General features: G+C 45.0%; 2 protein-coding genes across 5 annotated transcripts in view; one reads left to right on the top strand and one right to left on the bottom strand.

Moving 5' to 3' along the window:
- LOC116526941 (two pore calcium channel protein 2-like) overlaps window positions 1–11,311 on the top strand; it is a 46,115-nt gene extending 34,804 nt beyond the window's left edge. The window contains exons 12-19 of one of the 2 annotated variants that reach the window (XM_032243695.1): window positions 50–114; window positions 578–665; window positions 1,620–1,689; window positions 4,021–4,240; window positions 4,387–4,477; window positions 6,756–6,869; window positions 7,118–7,242; window positions 9,491–11,311. In XM_032243695.1, the coding sequence (XP_032099586.1) occupies window positions 50–114; window positions 578–665; window positions 1,620–1,689; window positions 4,021–4,240; window positions 4,387–4,477; window positions 6,756–6,869; window positions 7,118–7,242; window positions 9,491–9,636 (919 nt within the window). In that variant the 3' untranslated portion in view covers window positions 9,637–11,311. Of the gene's footprint in view, window positions 1–49; window positions 115–577; window positions 666–1,619; window positions 1,690–4,020; window positions 4,295–4,386; window positions 4,478–6,755; window positions 6,870–7,117; window positions 7,243–9,490 lie in introns of those variants that run through there. The other variant, XM_032243694.1, reaches the window with a different exon arrangement.
- A 2,398-nt stretch (window positions 11,312–13,709) lies between these two features.
- The window catches only part of BUB1 (BUB1 mitotic checkpoint serine/threonine kinase), a 39,936-nt gene continuing 34,523 nt past the window's right edge, over window positions 13,710–19,122 (bottom strand). For all 3 annotated transcript variants that reach the window (XM_032243691.1, XM_032243692.1, XM_032243693.1), the window contains 6 exons: window positions 17,976–18,091; window positions 17,510–17,671; window positions 17,175–17,332; window positions 16,902–17,073; window positions 15,629–15,735; window positions 13,710–14,035 (listed from right to left, as the gene is read on the bottom strand). In XM_032243691.1, the coding sequence (XP_032099582.1) occupies window positions 13,840–14,035; window positions 15,629–15,735; window positions 16,902–17,073; window positions 17,175–17,332; window positions 17,510–17,671; window positions 17,976–18,091 (911 nt within the window). In that variant the 3' untranslated portion in view covers window positions 13,710–13,839. The remainder of the gene's footprint in view (window positions 14,036–15,628; window positions 15,736–16,901; window positions 17,074–17,174; window positions 17,333–17,509; window positions 17,672–17,975; window positions 18,092–19,122) is intronic.

Here is a 19,122-nt window from a genome sequence, read left to right as displayed (position 1 = left end):
GACAGGCCTTTCTCTTGATTCATAACTGACTTTGCTTTTGCACCGTTAGGTTTGACACATTGATCATCATTGCTGCCCTGGTGGCCACTGTGGCCAACGCCACCATTCAGTCAGGTCAGTGCCACCAGCTCTCAGCTTCACTACCTCCTGGGATGGGAATCCTGCATTCAATCTATTGAACGTTTTATCAGTCTGTTGAACACCCACTGCGTACTGTTAAGATGTTTGGAGAGAGGAAAAGGGGACATAAGATAATTATTTAAAATGTTGCATGTTCTTTGGACAATGGTGGCTTCATTTGTGTTTAGCTGTATTTTAGAGATTTTGTTTGTAAGCATCCATCACACCAAATGCTCACATGGTCATCTCTTTAAAGCCGGCCCCTGGCTCTGATGCACAGAAGTAGTTAAGGTGTCCGGGCAGCACTTCCTTCTCCATTGCTCACAGCCATTGTCTATCCTTGAAGTGAAGCTGCATCCTCCCTGGTACTCACAGAGCCACAGACCTCACTGCATAAAAGGAATAAGCCAAAGGCTCTGAGAAATTGGAATGTTAAACGATTGTGTTCCTTTTCCAGCCAGAGAATATAACAGTCAGCAGATACTGGATATTGTCTTGATATTGAGAATACTCCGGCTCCTAAGGGTCATCGTCAGCATTCGGAGGTAAAGTGGAAGTGGTGAGCAATGGCTACACTTGAGGGGGTCCCACATTGGGCCTGGTGGAAAGCACTCTAGTCTGCTTACTATAAATTTGCCCAATTATGAATCCAGGATGTGCCCAATTATGAGTCCAGGATGTAAGTTGTTGGGGTTCTCTGGGGTGCATGGTTGTGGGGAGGGAAGCTGATGAAGATGGGTAAGGAGCACCTGAGGGCAGGGATTGTAACGGTCACTGTCATCCTTGTGACTGGCCTGAACTGTGCCTGCCTGCATGGTGACTAAATAAGAGTTATCATGATGCAGCTAGTGCTAACTCAAGCGGGCTAACCGTTGTCTTATTGAATCCTACCTGTGATCCCTGATATCTCTAGGTTTATTATCCCTAGTTTACAGGTGATGACACAAGCTCAGAGAGGTTAAGTAACTCTCCCCATAGTACACAGCTAGAAAGAGGCAGATCAGGATGCAAACCCAGGAGTCTGACCCCAAAGCCCAGGTAAACCCTGCCCTCGGTGTTCGATAGACCAGAGTTCTTCCAGGGAGTGCTAGGGAGATGGCTGCCTCCGAGGACAGGCATACTCCTCCAGAAGGTGTTCAATTGTCAGCATAAACCTCCAGGACAGCCTTAAAACAGGCTGGATCTGGATGGAGAAAAACAGATGAGGCTAAATCCTTTTCCTGCCTCAACACTGTGTCTTCCTGGTGAGTTTCTCTGGGACTACCTTTCTTGCTTTGGTCCTGCCTGCCTTGCTTTGCTTCAGGAGAAGCTGCCAATTAACTCCCTGTTAGCTTGGTGGGTGGACCAATGCTGACACAGCTACAAAGGCAATTCCTGATGACATTTAAAGACCAGATTCAGGCCTGGGGAAAGGTGTGGAGGGGAACACGCCGGTGGGGTGTGAGTTTTACCTCCCACCTTCCCTTTTGCCTTGTGTTGGTGACTTTGTTTTGCCCTAGATTCCGGGTTATAGTGACCACGCTCATCAACATCGGGCCTGCGATGCTGACATTTGGCGGACTTGTCTTTGTGAGTACCTGCTCTCGTTGCTATCCGACGTGACAAAAGTGGTGAGATGTTCATTCGTGGCAACTCTCAGCCTTATTTTAAGGGAGAGGAAGAAAGGGAAAATAGGTAAATGTAATGTATTGTTTCCAGTAGCCATTCTTAAGCAATATGAAGTTTCTAGAAACATTGGGCACATGCCAGTTAGGTACACTGGCTGCTGCAGTAAACAACAACCCAGTGGGCTGACCCAGTCGTCGTTTCTTTCTCACCCACAGTCCAGGTGGCTATTCCTGGCTAGCCGGTAAGCCTGTAGGTTCTTAAGGATGTAGGTTTAAGAGCCAGCTTCCTTTCAGGGAGTGCCAGTGAGAGTCTTCCTCACCCCCGTGTGGAGAGGGCCCACCTGCTCCTTGAGGTCCCCAGTGGCGACAAAGAGGCAGTAGAAGCTTGCACAGGGACCAGGGGCCTCCCGCTCTGGAGTGGTTCATGTGGATGCGGCGGAGGCTGCAACAGGGCACTTATTGTTCTTTTTATTGATAATGGTAAAAAAAATTCCTTTAGCACAGAAGAATGAAAGGTCGATTGTGAATTGCCCATGCCCACCCCCGACATGGCACTTTCCCAGAGGCAACCATTATTAGGTGTTTCTTATTACTCTTCCTAAATATTTCAGCATATATGAGTCTATCCCATGCATGCCTGTAAGTATCCAGTTTTTCCTTAGTCAAGTGGGATAATGCATTCGAAATATTGTTGTACGACTTTCTTCTACTGAATACTTTTGTCCTGTGTTCTGGGAGGCGCGTGCCTGCAGGTAAGCTCTGCCATGATTAAACGTGTTCTATTGAGGGAAGAATGCATCTGCCCAGCCCTGCTGCTGACAGGCCACTGAAGGGTCTCACCTTCTTGCCATCACAAATTATGTAGTAAAGACTATCCTAGTGCATGCATCTTTGTGGGCTTATATGAGTATATCTATTGGATACATTTCCAGAAGTGGAACTGCTAGCCAAAGGTTAAATGGGTTCAAAATTTGGGTCTATAATGGCAACCTGGCTTCCAAAAGACAAGCTCCCATTTGCATTCCAGCTGCAGTATACCACAGCATCTGTTTCTTTGCACCCCTCACCACTGGGGGTTATTAAACGTTTCCATTTTTTTTTCCCAGTCTGATTGGTGATGAAGCAGCATTGTATCATTTTTTTACTGCGTTTGTTTAGTTATTCATGAGGCTGAGCATCTTTTCCCTGTTCTTTTTACCATTTATGCTTATTTTTCAGTAAACAGCCTGCTCTCATCCTTGTTCTGTTCTTCTGTTTAATTTTCAATACAATATGCCTTAGGCCTATTAAGGAAATAGGCCCTTGGTAGGCTGTAAGAGCAATTATTTTTCCTTTTTCCTTGTCTGCCACCTTTTTTTCCTTTTTGACATAAAGGCTTTTTGTTTTGGTTTGGTTTTGGGGTATATAAAAGTTTAGATTTATCATATATGTCATACTTGTCAATCTTTATCATTTCTAGGTTTTAAATCATGCTCAATAAGGTCTTTTACTTTTTTTTTTTTCTTTTTTTTATGAGATGGAGTCTTGCTCCGTCACCCAGGCTGCAGTGCAACAGCATGATCTCCACTCACCACAACCACCGCCTCCTGAATTCAAGCGATTCTCTAGCCTCAGCCTCGAGACTAGCTGATTACAGGCACGCACCACCACGCCTGGCTAAGTTTTTGTATTTTAGTAGAGACAGGGTTTCAGCATGTTGGCCAGGCTGGTCTCGAACTCCTGACTTCATGATCTGCCTGCCTCGGCCTCCCAAAGTGCTGGGATTACAGACATGAGCCACTGGGCCTGGCCTGGTCTTTTTCTACTCAATTTTTTAAAATAATACATGTATGGGGTTTTTGGTGTGTTTACATCTAACTCTTTGGTTATTTATTTTGAAATTTGTTTTAGTATAAAGAACAAAGTAAAGATTGACCTTTATTACTTTTTTTCTCCTAGAGGACTATTACTTTTTTGAATGTTTGACCCACTAACTTGCTCGGAGCTTCGTTTTCGACTTTTTAAGTGAACCCTGGGGAGGTCAAGGTGTGGCCCAGCTGGTCATGTCCTCTGTCCCTCTGCAAATGGCTCAGGCTTCCTAGCAGACTGGCTGAGTAGCCAGCCCCTGCCCACCCCCTTCCGGCTGCTTGGAACTCCTGACTGGGGATGGTGACCCTCCCTGGCAATAAACCAGCAGTCCCCTTTCTGCCAGGCCCTGCAGCATGACTGGCTGAGCCTACAGTTCTTCCCATTGCTTCTGCCCGCTCCTCTGCAGCCTAAGAGCCTGCTGGTGACCCGGTGTCTCCCCTCCTAGGTGGTCTACTATGTCTTTGCCATCGTCGGGATGGAAGTGTTCCATGGCAAAGTTCAGTTCTTTGATCCGAATTTCACTGCTCCGGACGCCCTGGTGTGTGGGAACCCAGCCTTACAGGGCTCTGCATTTGCCCGAGGCAGATACTGCAAGAACAATTTCAATGACTTGGCCTCTGCGTTCACAGTGCTGACGGAGCTCACGGTGGTTAACCAGTGGCACGATATCCTTTCTGAGAAGGTGGAGATCCATGGGGCAGTCTGCAGCCTGCGGTGAGGTGGGTTACCACAGAAGAGGATTACCTCTTGGCCTCTTGGAGCTCAGGGGACGCGTGGAGTTTCTCAAAGACCTGGTTCCTTAACTTCCTACTCCTTGCAAACGGCTTTGCCCTGGTGACTCACCAGGCTGCAAAGCTGTATTTCATCTTGTTCCACATAGTGGTCGTCATCCTCATTGTTAAGTGAGTTTCCGCGAGTCGCATTGGGAATTTCGCATCTCCTTTTTCAGCACGGATAAGGGACCATCCTTTTCTCCTGTCCCACCCTGGTTAGGCTGGGTGGGCTGCATCTTCCCAATGGGTGCTAAGCTGTTGGAGGGAAGGGTCTTCCTTTTGTTCATCTCTGTGTTCCTCACGGTGTCACCAGTGTGTCGCATATCTGCATGGAACAGACATCTCAGAGCCTCCCAAGTAGGGTGGGCCAGAAGGAAACTGAGGCCTGGCTAATCTACCTACCCTTCCCCACTAAGATTGATTCATCTCTGGAACATGCCCCCTGAGTTGCAGTCCAGCCTCCACTGAAATCCAGCCAACCACTGGGACTCTGGAGAGCCAAAGGAGTCAGTTCCTTTGTCATCCTGCTCTGGTACTTAGCACACCCACAGGTAGAGGGGAAATATGCCCCCCAGTGAGTTCCAGTAGAAGGGACCCCAGGTGAGTTTTAGTGGAAGGGAAATATGTCCCCAGGTGAATTCTAGAGGAGGGATATTTGCCCCCTGGTAAATTCTAGAAAGGAAATGTGTCTTCTGCTGAATTCTAGTAGAAGGGATCCCTGGTTAATTCTAGTGGAAGAGAAATGTGTCCCCTGGTGAATTCTTGTTGTTGGTGTTGTTTTGTTTTTTTGAGATAAGATCTCACTCTGTTGCCCAGGCTGGAGTGCACTGGCATGTTCTCTGCTCACTGCAACCTCCCTGACCTGGGCTCAAGCAATTCTCCTGCCTCAGCCTCCCAAGTAGCTGGGATTACAGGCGCTCACCACCACGCCTGGCTAATTTTTGTATTTTTAGTAGAAACAGGCTGGTCCGGAACTCCTGACCTCAGGTGATCTGCCTGCCTCGGCCTCCCAATGTGCTGGGATTACAGGCATGAGCCACCACGCTCAGCCTCCTCTGGTGAATTCTAGTGGAAGGGAAATGTGCCCCCTGGTGGGTTCTAGTGGAAGGGAAATGTGCCCCCGGGTAGATTTTACTCATGGGTCCCAGTTCTGTCCTTACCTGTTTTCCATGGGAAACTCAGTAAGCATTTGAAAGCTGCTATGACATGTTCCCTTTCAAAAGGGCTCTCCTTTCTGTTATAATCTGTGACTCCAGAGGCTGCATTTGAGTACCTGTGATCATTGTGATTCTTTTGCATGGGCGTTTTCTGGTCATCAGGATCCCCTCAAAGCTGGGGGGCTGGAGTTCTTAAAAAGGCTGTGAGGAATTTTTCTTTGCTTTTTAAATTTGTTTTTACAGAGATGAGGTGTCACTGTGTTGCCCAGGCTAGTCTCAAACTCCTGGGCTTAAGCAAGCATCCCCCCTCTGCCTCCCAAAGTGCTGGAATTACAGGTGTGAGCCATTGCACCTGGCCAGATATTTTTGACTGCCCTCCAAAAAGCCTGTGAGTGCTGTGACAGCCCTGGGCTATGTCATCATTACTGTCAAGTCAGGAATGTGAAGGCTCTGAGATTTACTGGCAAGCTAACATGTTCATTTGCCATGCACATACTAACAGAAAACACCAGATCTTGGGTCAGAGACAAAGCTGGTCTGCTATTCATGGCAGGAGGGGCAGCCCAAGCAGTACTCTGTATCAGTTTCCTGGACCCTAATTCCGCAGGCCCGTGTGGTAAGGACCAGACAGAGTGGCTGGGGTGCAGCAGGGGACTCCAGACTTAGGAAACTGATCTCATCTAGGGCTGCTGGTGACCTGCCCATCCTCCTTGCTGAGGCGAGAGAAAGAGGAGAACGAGCGAGAGAGAGAGAGGAACTGACTTTATCTTTACTTCTCCTGGGAGAGAAAGTATGATCTTTGTCTTTGCTGCCTTGGACTGACCGTGGGGAGGGAGCCCTCTCTCTGCGTCACTCTCCTGAAACAATAGGGACACATTTCTAAACTGGCTCTAGAGGTCTTTGGGCAGAGGATCCAGTCTTCACAGACACCTGAGACATTCATGGAGAACTGTCTCCCAATAATTATTTGGCCTAACATTCCCCCTCAAATAAAATGTATTTTCCTCCCAATATTTATTGTTTAAATAGGATGTAAAGGAAGGATGAGCCTCTGGATGAATGGGAGTTTTGTCTAGTCCTTGGGAGATGCTTTGTTGCTTGTCATTTCTCCCTCCTGCCATGCATTTTATCTGCAGCAGTAGGCTGCCCTTGTACTTGGGCTCAAGTGTTCTTTGCAACCAGGACTCCTTGTCACCTAGACCATGGCTGTTCAGCCTAACCCCCTCTTACCTCTTCCTCCTCCTCCTCAGTATTTTCATAGCATTTGTCTTGGAGGCATTCTTTGTGGCATATTCATTAGAAAAAAGTGAAGTGGAAACTGCTATTGAGAAGAAGATTCAAGAGCTTGGAGTGGGAATCCAAGAGTAAGTAGTGCATCTCCCTGGGTGACCCTCAGACTTAGAGGTGGGCTGCACTCAAAGACCTTGCCATGTTTAACCTGCTGGTGCCTGGTGGCACCCAGCCTGGCCCCGTGTGCCTGTTGTTGAGGGCCTCTCTAGATGAGTGCCCTGGGTGTACCTGGACACAGATCACCAGGCCGTGCCTGGGAGACCACATGAGGAACTTAGCTGAGGGACCTGACCACATTTCTGTTGCCTCTTCCTCCTTGAAGGGAAGAACTTCAAGATGGGAAGCTCACTGATGACGTGGACACCAAGGACCGTGGCCTTCATGGGGATGATGGCGACAACAAAAGGAAAGCCTTGAAAGGACTGTACTGCAGAATTGCATCAAAAAGTAAGTTTCAATCTGATGCAAAAATACAATTGATCTTCCCCCAATCTGTCCTCACAGCAGCCAGTGTGGTGTTTCTACAATGCAGATCTGACCCTCAGTGGCTTCCTAATCTTCCAGGATAAAGATGAGGACCCTCACCATGGCCCTGATCATCCCTGCACCTGGCTTCTCTCAGCATCCCAGCCTCTCTCCCTTCCCACTAGCCCGCCACACATGCTACTCCTCAGCCCTGTGGGGCCTTTCAGCCCCTCAGCTCCCCTGCTCCATCCTGCCCCAGAGCCTCTGCAGCTGCTGCTTTCTCCTCGAGTTCACTCTTACCTCACTTTGAGGAGTTGAGGTCCCTCATCCTTCAGGCCCCTGCTCAGGCAGCCCTTCCCTCAAGGAAGCCCCCTGGTGTTTCCGAGAAAGTCAGGTGCTCTGTGGTCCCCAGCTCTTCTTCCCTCCTCTCTGTGCATGCCAGCAGGACACACATTGCTGAGTAACTGTTTTGATCACCATCTGTCTTCCTTGCAGACTCCACATGGGTAGAAAGCCCCACGTGGGTGGGGTCATGTCTTTTGATTCTTCATGGTATCTTCCAGGGTCTAACCATGGCCGTGGGACAGAGAGGTCTTTAACAACGGTTCATTTACTTGCTTCATTAATTCTCAATGAATAAAACTGGCTGAGTAAACCAAAGCCAGTCTGCCCCTCAGTTTGGGTCTAGAAGGCAAATGTACCCCCGATAGGTTCCAGTGGGAGGGAAATGCACCCCCGATAGGTTCCAGTGGGAGGGAAATGTACCCCCCGATGGGTTCCAGTGGGAGGGAAGCGTACCCCCCGATGGGTTCCAGTGGGAGGGAAGCGTACCCCCCGATGGGTTCCAGTGGGAGGGAAGCGTACCCCCCGATGGGTTCCAGTGGGAGGGAAATGTACCCCTGGTGGGTTCCAGTGGGAGGGAAATGTACCCCCTGATAGCTTCCAGTGGGAGGGAAATGTACCCCCTGATAGCTTCCAGTGGGAGGGAAATGTACCCCCTGATGGGTTCCAGTGGGAGGGAAATGTACCCCTGATGGGTTCCAGTGGGAGGGAAATGTGCCCCCAGGTGAATTTTACTCATTGGTCCGAGTTCTGTGCTGACCTTTTTTTCATGAGAGAACTCAGTAAGCATTTGAAAGCTGCCATGAAGTCTTACCTCTCAAAATGGGTCTCCTTCCAGTAGAATATGTGACTTCAGCACTCTGGCTCCTCATGTGGCTTTCATTTGAGTATCTGTGATCATTGTGATTCTCTTGCATGGATGTTTTCTGGTCATCAGGACTCCTCTGAGAGCTGGGGCTGGGGTTCTTAAAAAGGCTGTCAGGAGTTTTTCTTTTTAAGATTTTTTTGTAGAGGCTGGTTCGAGTGCAGTGGTGTTTACAACTAATTGATCACAACCAGTTACAGATTTCTTTGTTCCTTCTCCACTCCCACTGTTTCACTTGACTAGCCTTTAAAAAATAAAAATAAAAAAATAAAAAATAAAAAGATTTTTTGTAGAGATGAAGTCTCGCTATGTTGCCCAGGCTAGTCTCAAACTTCCTGGGCTAAAGTGATCCTCCCACCTCTCCTTCCCAAACTGCTGGAAGGAATTACAGGTGTGACCCGAGGCGCCCTACAATAAGCCCAGCCTGAGTTTTGCAGCCCAGACTGCAGGAGTGGTGTGAGCATGCAGCCCCTAAGGGTGGCTGTTCTCCCCCAGCCTTCTAGAAGCACCTCCTCCTCTGTGTTCAATGCCTCCAGTGGTGGGGGAGCTCTGTGGGGGTCAACACCGGGATGGATGGGTGATTTTTTGCTTTCAAGAAGTATTTGGTTACTGTGTGCAGAGCCTTGTCTTTGACTCAGGGCCATCCTTCAGGAAAGCCTTGACTTGCAAGGCTCAGTGCTTCCCAGGACCCCAGCGCATCTGGATTCCATGTGCCTTTTTTTGGTGACAGTTTCGCTCTTGTTGTCCAGGCTGGAGGCATGATCTCAGCTCACTGTAACCTCCACCTTCTGGGTCAAACAATTCTCCTGCGTCAGCGTCCCAAGTAGCTGGGATTACAGGCACCCACCACCATGCTCAGCTAACTTTTTGTGTTTTTAGTAGAGACGGGGTTTCACCATGGTGGCCAGGCTGGTCTGGAACTCCTGACATCACGTGATCCACCTGCTCAGCCTCCCCAAATGCTGGGATTATAGGTGTGAGCCACCACATCCTGCCCATATGCCTCTTTCTCCTTCCTCCTAGAATACAGGACCGTGGATGCCTTGCTGCAGCAGATGTTCGAGTCTGAAATTGCTCCTGAGGATGAAGGCCCTGCCTTGGATGAGATTCTGAACTTCTCACCCAGTGACATGTGTCCCAAGAATCCCAATTTTGAAAACAGTGCATGATCTTGGTCATGGAAGGGCCCACAACTAGAAACTGAGATAAGCTGTCACCTCTTTGCATGTGTTATCTGGAGGTGATGTTTCTGGCCCAGGGTCCCTTCTGTGTTCTAATGAGCTTGTGAATAGGCCTCGCCTGGCCTGCCCTGAGTGGTCAGTTGAATGGTGTGGAAAGGCTGTGCAGGTGGGCCCCCCACTGAGGGTTGTTCTTATGTTTGATTATGGCCATAAGGCAAGAAAAATTGTTGAAGAGATTGTAAAGAGCACTTGTTGCACACATGTGTACATGTCATCTTTTCAGTGAGTCTATAAAAGCTTTTCATTTATTTTTATGCGGTATTTTGCTGTGCTGTTAAACTAATCCTGTGCTGCATTGTTACATAAACGAATACGAATATTTAAATATGGTAAAGGAATATGTTATAGTACAGTAGCTTTTAAAGGCAGTGCTTATTCAAAATGAAGAAAAATATGAATGTGGAAATATAATTGTCACAACTGCTTCTTTATTTTGGGAACAGGGGTGTGCTCTCAAAGCTTCTTTAACAGAATTACAATGATGACAAGATTTTGAAACACTTGCTTTCTGAGGTCACTTTCCCCACTGGAAATCCCCTAGGACAGCAAATGCATCTTCTGGGAACTTAAAAGGGATTTATTTTATTTTTACAACTTTTCATTGTGTTTAAGTAAACACAGCGTAACCCTTCCCATCTTAAGCGTGTCTAAGTGCTAAGTACACTCACATTGTTGTACAGCCACCATCCATCTCAGGACTCTTCATCTTGCAAAACTGAAACACTATCCCCATGAAACAACTCCCATCTTCCCTTCCCTAAAGCTCCTGACACCTATCTTTCTATTTTCCATCTCTAAGGGTTTGGCTATACCAGGTCACCATGGCATCTTGAGCACATGGGGTTCTCTGCAGAGCCGGCAATGTGCCCCTCATTCTCCTGTGCCTTGTCATGGGCCCCCACATCAGGCAGGGGAATCAGTGGGAGTGTGTCCCCATGACCTGAGGTTTCAATGCAGTGAGACCTGAGATGTGTAGCATGTTGCATGTCATGTGTCAGGGTGGCAACTGAAGCTAGCATGGGAGGGACATTTTTTTCTTTGGTTCTGAGAGTGGCCTCTAGGCTGTGTCCTGCAGGAGCAAAGCCAAGGACTTTGGGGCATGGATTCTGTGGCCAGACTCTTGTTTCACACCTGGCTCTCCACCAGCCATACCTCTCTGTGGCCCATTTCCTCATCTGCAAATGCCAGGCAAATAGTACCTCCTCCCAGGACTTTGGGGGTCGGTGGCGGGGCCTGGAGCAAGAGCGCAGGGCCGATGCTCAGTGCTGGCTTTGGTAAGTGCTGTGGCAGAGTGTGCTCTGACAAGTTTGTTTTCCTGCCTTAAAACCACGCCTGGCATTTGCAGTGTTGCTCTAGACTCCCACTGCCACCAGGATTTGGGAGCTGGGGTCTTGCTGACCCAGCCCATGTCGTGTGTGGAGTCCTGGCACCCTTGTGACTGTTCTTTTAATTCTTTGTATATATTATATCTATTACTATGTAAAGTATTATACTAAATGTATCGAGTTACAATGTAATCTTTTCGAATGTTAGATATGGCTGGCATTCTATTTTAATTAGCCAATAATGCACAGACATTTAAAGAATTCTATCCAGAACCTGAGTAAGAAGCTGGAAGTTGCTCCTTATTCCTCTTCCTCACGCACCCTACTCAGTCGCACACACCTTTTCCAGGGGTGCCTGCTGAGTGTGCTGTTTATCCTTCTGGAATGGAACCTGACCACAGTCATGTGTATTAGATATATTAATATATAATTGCATTTCTAAATCCTAAGTAGGATATCATGACATATTTCTTATGTATCGTTCCACAACCTGCTGTTTCCATTATCACTTTATTTCATGTTGGTTCATACACATGCACATTGTGCTGAGTATTCCGTCCCATCAACGTCTCATGATTTCTTTAAGAATTCACCCATTCGTGGACCTACACGCTGTTCCCTGTGATCACCATTAAAGAGCAAGGGAGTAAACCTTGCTACATAAATGCTCTTGCTGCCTGAGCCCTTCGGGGAGATCCAGGAGTTGGCCTTGCTGGAGCTTTCTCTAGAAACCTCTGCTCTCCTCCTGGTGGCAGCGCGAAGGCCACCAGGGGGCGCCACCGCCCTGGTCATCCCGACTCGACAGGAAGGGCGGGGGGAAACTCAGAGGAGTGGTGGCGGGGCTTGCCGCCTCTCCAGAATTTTCTGATGCCTTTCAGTGAACTCGTCACCTCACATTTTCGCACATGGACTCCCAGCGGGGCCCTCCGTTTGGTAGGGGCCAGGGACAATAAGGTCGTGTCTGCCCCGTGGGCTGTGAGCAAGTCTTGCCCTTGGAACAGTCCCCGCCTCTGCCTCCACTCCTCCCGGCCTGGAAACAGCAACGAGGAGAAGATAGTACGTCGTGGAAGACTCCTATGAGGGCCACGGATTGGTGCAATGGGGGATCGCCCAGCCAGACTGCTGTGGGAGAAAAGTCACTGCTGCCTTCTCCCAGCCCCGTGCGGGTACACGGTGTCACAGAAGCTTAGGCTGAGATAGCCTAACCAGTCCTGAAGTGGGTTTTTCTGAAGCATCCGGAATGGAACCGACGGGACACATGACTGGACTTGTATGATGGAAAGGAAGTCAAAGGACCCCGTGGCTCCTAGGATCAGTGGCAGAGAAAGACATGAAGTGACAGCTTTTCAGGTGTGCCAAACATCCAGCTGTCTAAGAGCTCTGACTTCAATTGGGAATGGTAATTTAAAACACAAAAAGCCAAAAGCCATTTAAAACTAGAAATCAGAGCACAAAGCAAAATTTTAAAAACTTCACAGCAACAGAAATCTTACTAGTGAAAAGATAGATGACAAATTGGGACAAATACTTTTGCCTCATATACAAAGGACTCCTACAAATTAACAAGAAAAAGAACAATCTAAATGAAAGATGGACAAAGGGTAAGAGTTCACAGGAAAAGAAAACACATATAGCTTTTACAAAGTATATTTGGCCTAATTAATGAGAAATGCAAATTAAGACTGTAAAGAGCTACTATTTTCTCATCAATCAGATTGGCAAAAGTCAAACAGAGCCTGATCTGTCCTGATGAGAGTGTGAGGAACAAAGACACTTATAGATATCTGACACAGCTCCCATGGGAGGCTATTTGCAGATATTAATACAAAAGTTTGAATGCACTCACCTTTGACCTAGTAATTTCACTTCTAGGCATTTATATGACAGATACACCAAATAACCAACTAATACATGACTGTTAAAAAGTATGAGGTCATTCCATATGTAGTTATATTCTCTGTTGCCACACATTAAGTGAAAAAAAAATAAGAATTATGCCAGTTGCTTCAAAAATACAGTATATAAAAATATTCATTGCATCATTTTTGGAAAGATTCACAAAAAATGGGGTGTGTTTGCCTCTGGAATGGGGAACCTGATAGCTGATAAGGGTGGGAGGAAGCAGTTCACTCTGTCCTCCTGAGTTGTGCATAACCTGTGATTTGTTTTCATTGTAATGCTAACGGAACAAGGGAGAGGGATGGAGGCCCTTCCGGCTCTGAAAGTCAATAAATGCCAAGTTGTCTTCTATAATTCTAGAGATGAGTAATTAATGATCTATACAGCTTATAAAAGAGACTTTTTACAACCTGAGATTTTCCTGTGGTACTTTTAAAATAAACAGGTTTAGGATTTGTATTTCATAGAGAACAATGAAGAACAGGTACAATAAAGGACAGGCAGGCTTTATTCAGAAAAACTTGAAGTCCCTTGGAAATATTAGGGAAATGTATGTATGTGTGTCTTACACAGACACAAAACTTTGAATTTGGAAAATAGCTGTCTTGGCCCTTTTGTGGCTTAAACAGGTCAGTGTTTAAAAAGTAATTTCTAGAGAATGTTCACATCTGAATTATTCTTACAAATGCTTGCATCCCGGAAGTAGCCAAATCAGCCTGCTACACAGGGACCTTGTGGGGTTGTGTATTTTGCTGAAATATTTATAACAACTAAGTCACATGGATATATTCTATGGGATTTATTTTTAACAAACATGTACATAAACAATAAATGGAAAAAATCAAGGTTCAAAGTGAGCAGATTCATATTTACAGTGTGTTTTTTAAGGATTTTCTATATCCAAATTTTATTTCCGTGAACGCTTACATTCTAAGAGCAGTACAATTAGCCTATTACGTAGGGCCCTAATCTTGTTAGTATAGTGTTGCTGAAATATTTTCTTCAGGTTTTGCCTTAACAAATCCAAAGATGGAAGATGATGACAATCTGGAATATTCAACATGATATGAAAAAATTCATTCCACATATCCAAATGAGGAAGCCTGAAAGAGACAAAGCATAAATAATGGATAAAATGTAGCCTTCAACATGCAGGATAACCCCACTCCTGCATCTGACTTCCACAGGCTTGGACAGTTTAATATAACAACTCTCCCCTAAATGGAACACAATGCAGCAAAAATGGAAACATTGAATCTATTACATGCGATAGAGATTAAAGACTCAATTAAATGTCTTATACATCTTATTCCAAAAAATAATTAAGATACGTAATCTTTTAGTAATACTGCAAGTCAAAAAATGTTCTTGCTTTCTCTTAGAAAAAAAAGCCAAACTATCTGCTTCTGGCTAGCTGTACATACCATGCTGCCAGAATTGGATAATCTGGCCAAATGCTTCTGTCAAGGCTAACCGCACATGCACCAGGACCAGATAGACTGGCTGGGCTGCCCAGGAGAAAGCTCAGAGTTAAGACTTCCAACTACTATTAATTGTTTAAGTTAACTAAAAACTCCAGAACACGGAGATAAGAGGTGGGAGAAAAAGTAGAATGAAATGGAATTGTGCTCCAGACAGGAAATGCCATCAGGCCTGCTGAGGGTTAACTTCCGGCTCTTCTTCACACTGGTAGTCAGAGATGAAACTATCTGGTTCTTCAATTTTGAGCCAAAGATGGAATAAAGTATTTGCTAAACATGAGGGCTCATTATTCAAAATAAAGAATAGTTGTTATAAGCTTTCCTCTAGGGCCTGAACCTAACTTTATTTATGTACAGCATATGACATTTCATAAAATTATTGCTATTTTTCTTTTTTTGAGGGGGCTGCGGAAGATGAGGTTTACAGGAACCCCATCTTACATTTTCGCAAGAAGGTATAAACATATGTAAAAGTCCATTAGGCTGAACACTTATGATGAGTGTACTTTTCTGCATGTTTTTATGCCTCAAAAAAGAAAGTACAAGTGATATAATGAATATTCAGGCACCAAATACTCAGCTTAAACAAAATAGCTTATTCCAACAGTTTGTTCACACATTGTGTTAGGAGAGCCATCCAGGTTGACAGGAAGAACTCCTGACTAATCATGAATTTTCACTGTGATTTACAGAAAAAGAAAAACCAACAATATTTGAGAAACTCAAGTCACACAGAGCTGGAACCTAAAACTCTCTCCTGTGAATGTGAGTTACCCATCACATTACTTTATAATTTATGAAGCACTTTCACATACACTATTTCCTTTGCTTCTTACAAATATCTGAAAAAAGTAGGATCAGTATTTCCGAAGACCAAAAAAAAAAAAAAAAAATGTGAAAACCTGAGGGCTGGTGATATTAGGTGATTCCTCTATAAGAGTAGCAACTTTGCACGTGTACAGGATGTCAACCATTTGGCCAGGAGCTTTCAGTGAGGGCATCAGCTGCCCTAATGGGGAGACAGAAGTGGTAAAGCTATGCAGCTTGCTCCCTGTGCCCAGTGCCCAGGACTGTCCTGACAGCATATTACCCAAGGCACAGGATTTCCATGCAGTGGCAGAGATCCTTTTTTTTTTTTTTTTTTTTTCCCAGATGGAACCCAACATTCTACTATAGTTATTATCTTTTCACTGTAGCACCAATGTTAATACTCACCTTCTGAAAAGACCGTCAGGCTTCCACACTCCTCCTTCATTTTTCACTTTCATGTAAGTGCCGAAGAGCATGCAATATACTGTTGCAGCAACCCCAAAGTAATCGATCTATAAAGAAGATAGAGGTACATATGACTTAAATAGTAATTTACACATGAACTATATTAAGATGTCTAACTTAAGCAGCAAGTTAAATATTCACAGGATTTTACTTTTAAAACATTTTGGAAGCCATTTGTTCAACCACTCCACTAACATGTCCTACTGAATATCTAGGCTTTGCTGGAGGCTTCCACAGACAGCAAACTACCCTCTACCTCCTGAGGTAGTTTTGGAAAACTCTGCCCTCCTGAGCTACCATGTCCTTCTCAAGTCCTTCATTCTGTCACACAGGGGGCAAACACAACACTTTAAGCCCTCTTCCCCATGAACAGCCTAGAAGTCCTCCCAGCTCACTCCCCTGGGACTCTGGTTGTCGTTCTCTGACTCGTCCCCATGCCCTCTTGCTGTGTGGTACGTTCCTAACTGAAAAGAACACTCCAGCCCCACCCACATCCACAGGACAGAAGAAATGAGACACCCCCCCCCCGCCACCAATCTTGGCCCCCTTTACCATGGGTTCCTGAAAAGACATAGTTCTCACCAGAGAACTTGGGGGTTGGTTTTGCTAACCCAGGTTCAGAACTTACTATCCCAAGTAGCATTCTCCTTCCTGGTCATCTAATATTCTATCTCGTTGGTTGAAAATTCTGCAATCTTCCTTTAGAATAATAATGATTCATTTCTGGATCGGCTAGTTGGAAATCTGGCTGTACCATCTATTACAGTCAAACCCACCATCCAGCCTGAGAGCATCCCAGGTGTATCCAACACGTGCTCAACTCTGCCTGAAGTGGGCATGCTGGGTCTCCCTGTTACCCATGATTTAGGAAACCAAGCTGGCCTGATTTGATCTCAATAAACCAAGATGTCTCTTTGCTGCATGACTCCCTTTCTGAAGGGTTCACAAATCATTAAATTCTCTTCTCTATGATCAAACTTATAGAATACATCGGTTTCCCTTTCCTGAAAACAGGATCCATAATGGACTAATAAGAAAGTAGAGTATTCTTCGGGAATAGAATTCTATCCGCCACCTTTGTCTTAGCCTCATCTCTCCTTCAACTGCTCCTCAAGAGACCACCTCAAACTACCTAGATCCCCAAATTCACTTTGAAAATCTGATAAGCACAACACAGAAAAATATTTCCAAATCCCTCACTTTAGTTCTATACCTGGTAGTTCCACGGTTTGTTGCTGAGCATCTCAACACATTGAAAACCAGATGTGTTACATTTTGCTGTGAATGTAGTTCCTTTTGGAAAAAGTTTCATATCTATACTCTGACCCAGGTCAATCAGTGCCAAGCCAGCAGATAAATCATCTTCATCATCCTGTTCCAAAAATCTACATTAAACACAAACAAAGCCAGGCTGCATGAGCACATATGATGAAAGGCTGCTATGGAAATAGGAAGAGAAGAACCCTGTTAAAAGCATAACACTTGCCCGTTTCCAAGTATGAAATTGTCTGGCTTAATGTCTCCATGAATGATTTCACAGTCATGCACTTGCTCAATCATGTAAAGCATTCTCATAGCAAAAGAGATGACGAGACCTTGAGGCATCACTTTTTCAGGAGTATTTTTATAGAGGTTAATGGCATTCTAGGAATAATGGAAAGTGGAATCCTGAGTTAGTTGTACAGGATTAATAAAATTTCAAGTTAAGAGCTTTGCCCCTCCCACCACTTCACAAAAGCCCCAACCACAAAAGTACGTGCAAGGTATAAGCCAAACAATGCATTTCAAATTTATGTGCTCATCATGAAAATGAATACTTACTAATAATGTTCCATAGCTGTAGAGCTCTCCTACTAATACACTGCCATTCTGGAATAAGTGGGCGGAATAGAACTTGATAAACATGTGTTGCATAGTTGGCTTTAGTCTCTCTATCAGCTGAGTCCCAATGTAGAATTCCCAGGGGTTAGCAGGCTTCTGGACCTGCAAATCAGGTATGTGAAATTCATATCCATTATCATTCTGAAAAGTGATAGCAATAAACAACCTCTATCCCAATAAAGATGTGGTGTTCACAGTGATGACAAGCTATGAACTGTTGCTGCAATGTGGGGCTTGCTGCAAGACAATTTTAGTGGGAAAAAAATTCTGAATCTTTTGTAGTTTTTGTCTTTTAACTGCCAACTACAGACATAAATGAAACCACTATCTTAAAGGAAAAAAAATGATTGGCAAACAAGTTCTAAAATTCATTTCTATACCACAAAAAACAACTCAGGTCATTTACCTTTAAAACAAATTTCTGTTTATTTTTAGCATCATTCACCTCTCCCTGGGTAGCTTCGAACACCTGGGCAAAGGCTCCTTCTCCAAGAAGGTGATGGACATAGATCAGCTTAGAACCTTAGAAGATAAATGAAAATTTTAATGAATGTAAGCCTTTTAAATAGTTTTCAATTTACAGAGAAGTTACAGAGATAGAGTTTTCTGTATATTTTGCATCCACTGCCTGCAATTGTAAACTCTTACATAACCATGGTATATTTGCCACAAATAAAGAACTGATCGACCAAAGTATTATGCTCCTATTAACTAAACTCTACATTTTACTCACATTTCACTAGTTTTTGCCTATGTTCTAGGATACGTCATGTTTAGTCATCATGTCCACTTAGCCTCTTCTGGGCTGTGACAGTTTCTCAGATGATCCTTGTTTTTGATGACCCTGACAGTTCCAAAAAGTACTGGTCAGGTTTGTTGTAGAACGGCCCTCAAATTGGGTTTGTTTGATATTTTTCTTGTGGTTACTTTGGAGTTATCAGATTTTGGGGGAAAGCCCATAGAGGTGAAGTTGTAGTAATTTTTTATTTGTTCTTTAAAGTCAGAGTCTCTAAAGAACCCAGCCCAGGCTGGGTTGCAATGGCAAGGTAATAGCTCACTGCAGCTTCGACCTCCTGGCCCAAGTGATCCTCCCACCTCAGGCTCCCAAGAAGCCAGGACCACAGGCAAGCACCACCATGTCCAGCTAATTCTTAAATTTTTTGTAGAGATGGGGTCTCGCCATGTTTCCCAGGCTCATCTCAAACTCCTGGCTTCAAGTGATCCGCCTGCCTTGTCCTCCCAAAGTGTTGGGATTACAGGAGTGAGCCAATACACCTGGACTGTAGTAGTAGATTTTTAAATTAAATTTTAAAAAAGAATTCACATGTTCAAAATCAGATGTAAAGAAGTAGATTTCTGGTTCCTGGCCCAGCACATAAGGAGCTGGAGTCATCACTCCATCCTCATAGTAAGCCGAATGACTAAAAATCAACAACGCTTCTGAGATCCATTAGACAACTGAGGTGAAAAGACAATCTGCTTCCCCCAAAATTGGGGAGGGAGACAGGTGGAGACAGAGAATCACAGCTTGCCAAAGTAGAAGCTCAGGAACA

The sequence above is a fragment of the Sapajus apella genome, unplaced genomic scaffold (assembly GCF_009761245.1).
Source record: "Sapajus apella isolate SASKATOON/1434 unplaced genomic scaffold, GSC_monkey_1.0 scaffold52, whole genome shotgun sequence".
Classification (NCBI taxonomy): domain Eukaryota; kingdom Metazoa; phylum Chordata; class Mammalia; order Primates; family Cebidae; genus Sapajus; species Sapajus apella.
Note: the sequence above shows the minus strand (reverse complement) of the source record. Positions and strands in the feature narration are given on the sequence as shown.